Consider the following 10,755-nt stretch of genomic DNA (forward strand, 5'->3'; position numbering starts at 1 on the left):
TAGATTTTTAACACAGGTTTTCTTTTTTCTAGCCTTAGCTGCCCTGGAACTAGCTATGTAAACAAGGCTGGCCTGGAACTCACAAAGATCCACCTGCCTCTGCCTCTTGAGTGCTGGGATTAAAGGCATGCATCACCAATACCCTGCTGAAGGCCCTCCTAGTTATGCTTTTACTTGGTACCCAATGTTGGCATCAAAGAAGAATTTTTTCTTTTCTTACCATTTATGTAATCTTACCTGTGGATATTTATAAAGTCCCAGAAATGTTCCAATTAAGGAAGAAATTTCCCATGTTGTTCCTGTGATTGCAGCAATAGAGTTTTCCTCTCTTCTGCAAGTGTAGTTTGGGATGAATGTGGTCTGACCCGTGAGCCAAATGAGGAAAGTCAGCACTGTCTCTTCTTGACTTAGCCCAGCAGTATAGATATCATAACCCAGAGATGTGTTAGGTAAAAGAAGGGGGTTTCTGTTGATCTCTTCTACAGCAAAAGTCAAGGCCATCGCAAATTGGTAGTTGGTGGGATGGATACTGTGCAGAGGACATTACAAAACAATCTTCTATCACCATTGTCTTCAAAATGAATACAGTGACTGTCATGCACTAAAGAAAATCTACCTCTCACAATTTCCATGTTGAAGATATACTTTGTTATTTTATGATGTTATAACATCATATAACGTGAGGTCACTCAGAGATCAGTAGGTCTTGTGGTTGTGTTTAACAGCCCATACAGGGAGCTGTTAAATAATATCTGTGACTTTTAAAATATTAGATCACTTCCTTCATCTATTTTATGTATGAGGATAGAACAAGAAGACTATCTGCCATTCACGAAGCAAGAAGTCACTACATGATCATCACATGCCTTTATCTTGGAATGCCTATCCTTCATAAAAGTGAAAAATAGATCTTGTGTGCTTCTGTGTAGTGGGAGTATGTATGTTGTAGGGAGCCAGACTGAACAAAGACTTTCTAAGAGGGCCTGATGAAAGACAAAGGGAAATTATTTGTACACCCTTGTCTTAGGTTGTAATTAGCACAGCCTATCTAGGGCTGGAGCCAGTGAAACACAGGAGTCAAACTTGAGGTTTCTGACATGACCCGTCTACCTGAGCTGTGGTCATCCAGTCCTAAGGCAGGTGGATCTGAAATATTCTGTGTTCTACTTAACAATATTGTCAGACTTAGCTCTCAGCTGATCTTTGCCATTTTCCCACTGCAGTGAGTATATAGGATACTGCATTTCTTCACAAACTTGCTTGGCATAGGTCATCACTTTATGCAAGACTTGCTGATCACAGTTGTTTCTGTCATTTGTATTCCTCATCTTCTTTCTTCCCACTTGACACCTTGCCATTTGGCACCATTATTCCTGCATGTTCAGGACAAGATATGTATATGTGTAGGCGCGCGCGCGCACGTGTGTGTGTGTGTGTGTGCATTGTACATATATATATGTTTTGTGTACATATGTGTGTTATATATATATATATATATATATATATAATGTTTATATGTGAATGTATTGGTTGTGTGTGTGTGTGTGAGTGTGATGTACCCAGATGTGTGCACAAGCAAAGGACAGAGGAGGATGCCAGGTGTCTTCTTCTATCAGCACTTTATTTCCTTAAGACAAGGTCACTCAATGAACTTGAAGCTTGTACTTTAAGCTACACTGCCCAGGAATTTCCTTGGAAGTTCGCTTTTCCCTATCTTCAAATCCTGGGGATAGAGGCACATGCAGCCGTACCCTGCTTCTATATGATCGTTAGAGTGTCTAACTCAAGCCCTCATACTGGTACCAGGGTGCTGTTTCCCACTGATCAATCTCCCCAGCTTGAAGACCAGATGCTTGTTAATGATGAACTAAAATTCAAGTCACTCTACTTGTGATATCTGAACCATAAATCCTTCATGTTATATGTAAGGAAAAACAACACAAATTTTCTACCTTTTTTGCCTCTGTCTGCCTCCATTTTTTCGTTTTTTTACATTACATAATGTCATATCATTTAAGATAAAAATGATTAGATATCTGCTTTGTTTTATAGTGAGTGGGTCTTTTGATTTATAATTGTAAATTTTATTTTTATTCTAACTTCCCTGTATGCTTTCACCCACATGTGTTTTCTTGGTATCTACCATATATTTTCTGATTCTTCATATAATTTAATTTCTCTAATGGTCAGGATATACCCTTACATGACTTTTCTATGTAATTCTACAGTCTATGGGTAGCCAATAGATTTGTTTGCATTAATTGTGATTGTGAATATACGTCTTTAATTTTCATTAATCATATTTTACTTTTGGATTTTGCATATATTTCTGTTATGTATTTAAACTAATTATATGTGTGCATGTGTGGTGTAACGTATGCCCACATATATATCCGACGTGCACTTGTTCATGTTGATGAGGAGGCTAGAGGGGGTCTGGTGTCCTGTTCTCTCACACTAAATATTTGGCTGATCTCTCACTGAACCTGAAACACCTCCGGCAGCCAGGAAGTGTCAGATATCCTGTCTCCATGCCTCAAAGTGCTGGAGCTACAAGTGCATATGCAGCCACAGCAAGCTTTTACACAGGCTCTGGGTTTCTCAGTTCAGGCACACATTCTTCCTGGAGAAGTGTTGTTAGCCATGGAGACAGCTCCCCAGGTCCCTTTTGGTGTAGCTTCACTCACATTCTGCCGTGTGCACGGGACCACACTGCCAGTCCGGATAACTAACACCATCTGCTGCACAGTTTGTGGTTGTTTTAAACTTTTATCTCCCCTTGAATGAATTACTTAGCTTTCTTGTCCCATATTTCATTTTATATTTCTTGTTCTTGACTTTTTATATAGCTTCACTTTAGTGAGTCCCTAATCTTAACATTTTAAATTTCTGGTTTCTTTCCTATTAAACTTTAGGTATTGGCATTCACATTTTTGATATTATATATCACTGAAATATTTTAATCACTTAGTTTAATTTTGAATTACAATATAATTACATTATTCACCACTTTCCTTTTCCACCAAACTCTCCTGTATACTCCTCAATGCTCTTTCAATTCGTGACCTCATTTTTATCAATCATTTTTAAATATACATGCGTATACATATATATTCTTGAATCCATAAATACAAGCTGCTCAGTCTGTAACATGTTTCTTATATGTTTGTTTTCAAGACAAGGGCAACAATAGACATGCTAATATGGATAGATGCCCAAGATGCCTCAACATGATATAAAAATACCCCCCCAAAAAAGCATAAGTAAATGAGAAATTCTGAGAGTTGGAGGAATAGTATTCCCCAGGAGGGAGGACATCAGTTGGTTATCCAATATCAAATGGTCATTCCTAAAAATGTTAATATATAAAAGCCTGTAATGGGGCTGGAGAGATGGCTCAGAGGTTAAGAGCACGGCTGTTCTTCCAGAGGTCCTGAGTTCAATTCCCAGCAACCACATGGTGGCTCACAACCATCCATTATGAGATCTGGTGCCCTCTTCTGGTGTGCAGATATACATGGAAGCAGAATGTTACATACATAATAAATAAAAATTTTTAAAAGCCTGTAATGATTTTAGAAAGTTTGTGCCTTGATAGTCCTGCAGTGATTTTTAATTTTCTGGAAACATCCTCTACATGGTCATTTTATGTTCTGGTTATGATCCATTGCATAGCTGAGGGCTTAGGTATTTAATTCTATCATTTTATAATTAGTGTGTTTTGTGTAACTACATTGAAAAATGTTGTATTTCCCTGTTTGTCTGATTATCTTTGATTGTGAGTTTTTCCTTGCAATATTTACTCATTGGGGAACATTAAGGTTAGGCTTATTATCTTTTCCTTCATAGGAGAACTCCATTGACTTCTGAATCCCATTCCTCTGTGTGATGTGATGTTGAGTATTTTCTGGCTGCTCTTGCAGAGGACCTGGGTTTAATTTCCAGCATCCTCATGGTGCATGACTGTAACTCTACTTTCCAGGAACCTAACATCTTCTGGTCACTGTGTGAAAATTATACCAAGATAAACTGGTTGTGAAGAGAAACAAAAACTGGGGAGTCAATGCACTCTAATCAGTATATCAGCAAGTGAGATGGTGACAGAATCCTCAGAAAATAAAATGTGACATTTTCTCAAATAAGCAGATCACCCATGTGTAGGAACTGTGGTGGTTTTAATAGATTTGTGGGTTTGATTGCTTGGCCTAGAGATTGGCACTATTAGAAAGTGTGGCCTTGCTGGAGTAGAATAGCATTGTTGGGGATGTTGTCACCCTACGTGTGGGCTTTGAGGTCTCATATATGCTCAAAATACATCAGTGTAGGACAGTTCACTTCCTGTTATCTGAGGATCAAAATATAGCACTCTCATCTACATTTTCAGCACCAAGTCTAACAGCATGCTGACTTGCTTTCCAACAGGACGAAAATGATTAACCTCTGAAAGTGTAAGCCATCCCCAATTAAATGTTTTTCTTATAAGAGTTGTTGTGGTGATAGTATCTTTTCACAGCAGTGAAGACCCTAACTAAGATGGAAGGACTGTAGAAGAGAAGATGAAAAGTCAAGCAAAATTAGAAAGCAAACAGAAGTTAAAAACAGAATTAATTAGACTCGCATGTAAAATAAAGATGTTAGGAAAATGTATATAAAAGGACCAGACTCCACTATGGTAAGTGACATGTGCACTATTTCAATTTTTTGAACAAAACAGGTTAACAGAGGAACCATGTAGAAACTTACAAATCTATTAAACATCTAGCTTGTACCCACATCAACAACTTTTCACTATTGCTAAAATATATATGATTTGTTTGGAAAGTGAAAAATATTTTTCAGCTTACAGGTTTGCAGACGCAGTCCATGGCTGGTAAGACCAGTATCATGGAGATTTGAAAGGTGGAAAAGGTTTTTATTCCATGAGTGGGATGTGAAAAAGCAAAGAGAAAAAGGCAAGGGTCTCCCAAGCTTCCCTTTCATGGTGTGCCTTGGATGTCCTAAAATTGTCAAGTCGTCCTTATCGATTTCCACTAACTTCTAGTGGCAAAACAAAGCATCCAGCACTGTGTAGCTAGACCTTGGGAGAAGAGGGCACACACAGAACCCAACACAGCCTTAAACTCAGAGAAGCATGTATGAATAAACAGAATTGTGTCATCTTCTATTGAACAACTTCTACATGACAGAGAACTCACGAGGTTACCATAGAAGAGAGCTCCTATGTCAGTCACAGAGGTTCTGACTGATTAGCTCATCAGGTGCACAAATGTGTTTGAAACACTGTTTTGAAGTCACAAACAACAACAACAACAACAACAACAACAAACCAATCTCCTTAGGTGTTAAATGACTCATATAAGTCAAGCTGTGTATAAACTCATAAGAATCCATATAAATCATATTAGATAGATTGAAACAGAAATTGCATCAGTGTTTAAATGCAGTTTCAAGTAGACCAGAAGAGAAGTTGTAAGAGGAAAGTGGCAAAGGGTTGAATCATCCTACATGAGAGGAATGTGCCCCACACTGAAGTCTTGAATATGAATGGCAGAGAGAATACAATCCTGGAACTATACCTTCCAGGTTAAAAATTTAAATGATGGTAAAGTAATCCTGAACCAAGACAAACTAGTGACTGTGGATATGAGTGTGGGAGGTGAGTGAAAGGGCAAAGCTGGCCACGCTCAGGTGTGAGGACCTGAGTGTGTTGTCCTCCCCGGCACATGGTAGCAAATGTTTCCTATCCCAATGGAAGGAACCGTGAGAAGTATAGGAGAATTCCAAAAGGCCATGAGCCTGTCAGCTTGGTGTGAGCAGCAGTGAACAACAAAGATTCTCTCTCTCAAATGAGGTGGGATGTGAAGAACAGAACTCAAAATTGTCCTTGGAACGCCAAACATACACTTTCATATTCAAAACAACACACTCACACTCAAATGCACACATATTCACACATGAAAACACACACACAAAAACCCACAGAAACAGCTGATCTGAACAACGGGGAGCTCTTGGTCCCCAGACTGACAGCTGGGAAACCAGCATGGGACTGATCCAGACCCCATGAATGTGGGTGTCAGTGAGGAGGCCTCGGAAATCTATGGGGCCTCTTATAGTAGATCAGTATTTATCCCTAGCATAAGAATGGACTTTGGGAGCCCATTCCACATAGAGGGATACTCCCTGAGACACATGAGGGTGGGCCTAGGCCCTATCCCAAAGGATATGACAGACTCTGAAGAAACCCTGGAAGGCCTCACCCTCCTTGGGGAGCAGAAAGGGTATGTATGGGATAGGTAGGGTGTCAGTGGGGAATAGGGGAGGAAGGGAAGGAGAGGGAACTGGGATTGACATGTAAAACAATCTTGTTTCTAATTTAAATTAAAAAATGGAGGAAAGCCGGGCCTTGGTGGCACACACCTTTGGAGGCAGAGGCAGGAGGATCTCTGTGAGTTCGAGGCCAGCCTGGTCTCCAGAGCAAGTGCCAGGATAGGCTCCAAAGATACACAGAGAAACTCTGTCTCGAAAAACAAAAAAAAAAAAAAAAAAAAAAAAAAGGAGGAAAGAAAAGAAAACACACACACAATCATATACATTCTCAAACACACACTACCACATATACTCATACACATTCCCATACAAATTCATACACAATCATATTAACAAACACAAACATATTTGCAGCACACACATGTGTATACACACACTCTTACCTGCATTCACAAACATGCTCACATCTATACATATAGTTACACAAACACTTACACGAGCACATAGGTTTTCAAAATAATAGTGGCAACTGAAGGAGAGAAAAACATCAAGTACTTTTGAAAGACTGAAGATAAATTCAGTTTTTTTTGGAACGAGGTTAAAAAACACATTACTCAGAGGGAAATAAGTAATGTATTTTAGGAAATCAATATTTTATGTTACTATTTTTTAAAAAGACAGATTGAATATTGTTCCACATGTAAACTTATGTTTTTTCCTTTGATTTCAGAGAGAAAAATTTACAGCAAAAACACAAATACACAAAATGGAAAATGAAGTGAGTGAATTACAAAAATATTGCAGTGGCATTTTCACATGGGTCTTCAGAAATGAAAGCTCAAGTTTCAAGCAGAACTGAGTGGGCTTACACATACCTTATTTCTGAAGATTAAGAATATTTATTCAGACTAATAAAGACCATGAGGGGAGGAGGGAAATGACTCTGGAAGATGAAAGTGTGGGCGTCGTATGGAAGATGAGTGTGTCACAGGGTGAATGTAATCACAGAACATTGGAGCAAAAATTATATTGGGCAAAATAAAGCTAATTAATAAAGGAAATGAAACATGAAGAAAAATATGTAGTATGTATCAAGCTGACAAAAGTTTGTGACCAATATTCAAAAAAAAATTAGCTGGGAGATAGCTTAGTAAGTACATTTCTTGCCTAGAAACTAATAAAAATGTTGTAGATACAAACTCAAGGCACAGTGCCCTACATGGTTAGTAATGGTGTCACAAAGGATATGTCACGAGATTAGGGTATGATTGATGCAATTTGCAAGTGTAGACTTTGCAAAGGTTTGGTGTTTGCTTTCCACATTGGAAAGTTATATTATTACTAAATTTACCACATATCACTAATGATTGCTGTATTTAGATACCAAACAGTTCCAGGTCATAAGCTTCCAAAATCTCTCTAAAAATTCTAGTGAGTTGCATCTCTCTAAGGACTCACAAAGAGCAGGATCTGTGGGAGTCAGAGCCACAGGGTACCACAGTGACAACAGCATGCACAAGTGACTGGCAGAGTTACTGAAAGTGAAAGGAGACAAACAGGACAAAATGATAGAGAATGCCAAGACAGCATCCAACAGTTAGATGTAGGGAGAGATGAGATTGCTTTTAAGCAGGAACAATTAGTTGCTTTTCCTTCCTGCCGTCTATCTTCCTAAGTGTGCACAGCAGCCGCAGGCAATACCTGTCACATCAGTTTCTGACTGGAGGGGCAAGCTGTTCTATCATTTGTATCTTCTCTGCTCACAGATCAGAAGACTCTTGTTCAAATTCTGTACAAGTCTGTCCCAGCCTTTTGTTAACCAGTTCTTTGACTGTAGTGATGGCATTGTTAATAGTTAAAAGGATGTTCCTGCACCAGCACTGGTCAGAAACTGGAGGGAATGTAAACTTCACAGCTGCCTGATTATAGTCCCTGGCCTGGCTTGTGACAACAAGGTACAGGGGCACATTTGGAAGCAAATATTGATCTCCAAAGAGTTTTAAATACCTAAATACCAGTGGATTCCCCAGGAAAATGGAACACAAAGTAGCAACATTTTGCTACAGATATTAGGAAATACACATAAAAGCCTGCAGTGAACCCTCTTTTGTAGAAGTGACATTGTGCTGTCAACTTTCAGTACTGAACTGCACATGTTCCTTAAGTTATGGTTCTCAGTTACATCATTTGCTCCCTGCACAACAGCTGTCAGCAAAATAGATGTTTGAAGTGGCTGGGGCAGGTTTGTGCACTCAGCTTCCAGTTATAAAAATAGAAGACAATAGATTAAAATGAAAGACTCTTAAACTTTGGAATGGGAGTAATGTTGAATAAGACAAAGATGAAATGGATTAAGGGTATGTCCTGGAGAAGGGAGCTAGGAAGAGCAGGTAAGAGACACTTACCGTGGATAAATGTGTGTGCTTTCTGGTCCTTGAGTGTGTGGGGAGGTTTGAAAGGTATAAAGAGGTAAGAATGCACTGATCACCATGTCTCCATCCTGGTGTACATTGTCTTCCAAAGAGACAGTACATCCTGGGGTCACCAAATCACACAGGCACATAGGAAGCTTCAGGGTCAAGAAGAAAGAAATCCAAGTGAGTATTGTCAGTGTTTTCCGGATCACAAATGGAACCTGCCATGATGCCATGTGCATACCAGCAACAGGGGAACGTGTGTGTCCCTCTCTGTGAGTTTATAGATGTAAGAGGCCACTTAACACCTATTTGTTCCAGATCAGCTTGCTACCATGCCCTAGAGAAATCTTCAACACTTTTTACCTTCAGGCTTCACATCTGAGATCTTCTGTCCAAGTGACAAACACAAGTTGGAAAAATATGTCTGAGAATCATCTTCCCAAGTCCCTGGTATCATTACATCATCTAAGTCTAAGAATAACAAAGCCTGGGGACCAACCCAATTGGGGAAGCTTGGCTGTCAAACTTGCATGCATAACCATTGTTACAAAGGCCATTTGACATGATGTAAGCAGTTTGTCCCTGGTGATTCAAAGTTAGATGTATGAAGAAAGGAGGAACCCTGGAAGACATTCTCTTCATAGATAGAGCACATTACTTGACACTTTCCAAGATACTGAGGGTCAGCTTATACATACAGAATTCTGTGGAGCCTTGCAGCATGTACCATGATGTCCATGTGCAGATTCCCATTGCCGTATGAAAAAGAAGAATATGTAATAGTGTCAAGACTCTTGTGAGCATAAGCAACCTCTTTTCAATTGAATTTGATCCTAACCTACAGTAAAGAGAGTATGTTTGCGACTGTGTTCCCCATCAAATTCTTGTGGCTAGCAAGGTTGTAGATCCATTTGTGGATTCCATTATTGAGTTTTGATAGACATGAGGCTGTATGCTTTTATGTCAACTTGAAACAAGCTAAAGCGATTTGAGTGGATAGACTCCCAATTATGGAAATGCCTCTATATGGTTTGGTTGTAGGTAGGCCTGTTAGGCATTTTCTTAGTTAGCAATTGATGGAGGAAGACCCAGCTCACTGTAGGTGGTACCATTCCTGGGCTGTATAAGAAATCAGGATGAGTACAACATGGGGAGAAAGACAGTAAGAAGAACTCCTCCAAGGCCTCTGTATCAGCTCTTGCCTCTAGGATCCTGCCATGGTTGGGTTTCTGTCCTGACTTCCTTCAATGATGAACAGTGATATGGAAGTGTTCCTCCATAACTTGATTATTTGGTTATGGTGTTTCATCACAGCAATTGAAACCCTAAGGCAAATTGGTATCAGTATAGTGGGGTATTGAAAGACATGACAAGGTTGTTTTGGGGGAGGATTGTCAAAGGACTTTGGTACTTTATGATAGAAAAGTAACTGAGTTTTGAGGTCTCAGTGAGCTCTTCTATAGGAGTGTAGAAGATAAAAAGAAATGTTGAGAGCAATATAAACAATATAGGCCTGACCTGTGAAGTTGCAGAGTGAAGCAAAGGCTACTGGGTTTCTGTGTGAAAAATCTATAGATTTGTTTATCTGGACCTGAATAAACAGCTATGATTAGCAAAATACCAGCACGTCTAATATGAAAACTGTGATTTGCTGGGATATTGATGCTTGTCAGTTGGAGCTGAGAAATTAGTAGTGATTAAGAAGAGACCTGCCTTGAGAATGTCAATTTGAAAGAGCTATGATTTTTATTCTTAGCTTCAGCCATTGGCTTTCTCACAAATTGGGACTTTTTTAAAGGTTCCCCTTTCTCTAAAATTACAACTTATAGAAAACCCTGTAAGATGGGTGGATGCGTGCCTTGATGCTGAGAAGCAGCAGCTTTGGGGTAGAATTTACCTGAATGATTTAAAAATTACATTGTTATAAATCTAGAAAAATGTACGTATAAAAAAATGATCCTAACCTTACACTGAGTATAATAACACTTATAAACATGTAAAGATGGGATCATGTGTGATGTAGCTTATAAAAAACATTATATATATATATATATATATATATATATAT

At 39.0% G+C, this 10,755-nt stretch overlaps 1 protein-coding gene across 1 annotated transcript in view; it reads right to left on the reverse strand.

Moving 5' to 3' along the window:
• The window catches only part of LOC100765866 (vomeronasal type-2 receptor 116), a 30,986-nt gene extending 22,066 nt beyond the window's left edge, over nt 1–8,920 (reverse strand). Inside the window, exons 1-2 of the mRNA XM_035445844.1 lie at nt 8,676–8,920; nt 238–529 (exon numbers count right to left, since the gene is read on the reverse strand). Of these exons, the coding sequence (XP_035301735.1) occupies nt 238–529; nt 8,676–8,920 (537 nt within the window). The remainder of the gene's footprint in view (nt 1–237; nt 530–8,675) is intronic.
• Between the last annotated feature and the right edge of the window lie 1,835 nt (nt 8,921–10,755).

This window comes from Cricetulus griseus, chromosome 5, assembly GCF_003668045.3.
Source record: "Cricetulus griseus strain 17A/GY chromosome 5, alternate assembly CriGri-PICRH-1.0, whole genome shotgun sequence".
NCBI lineage: Eukaryota > Metazoa > Chordata > Mammalia > Rodentia > Cricetidae > Cricetulus > Cricetulus griseus.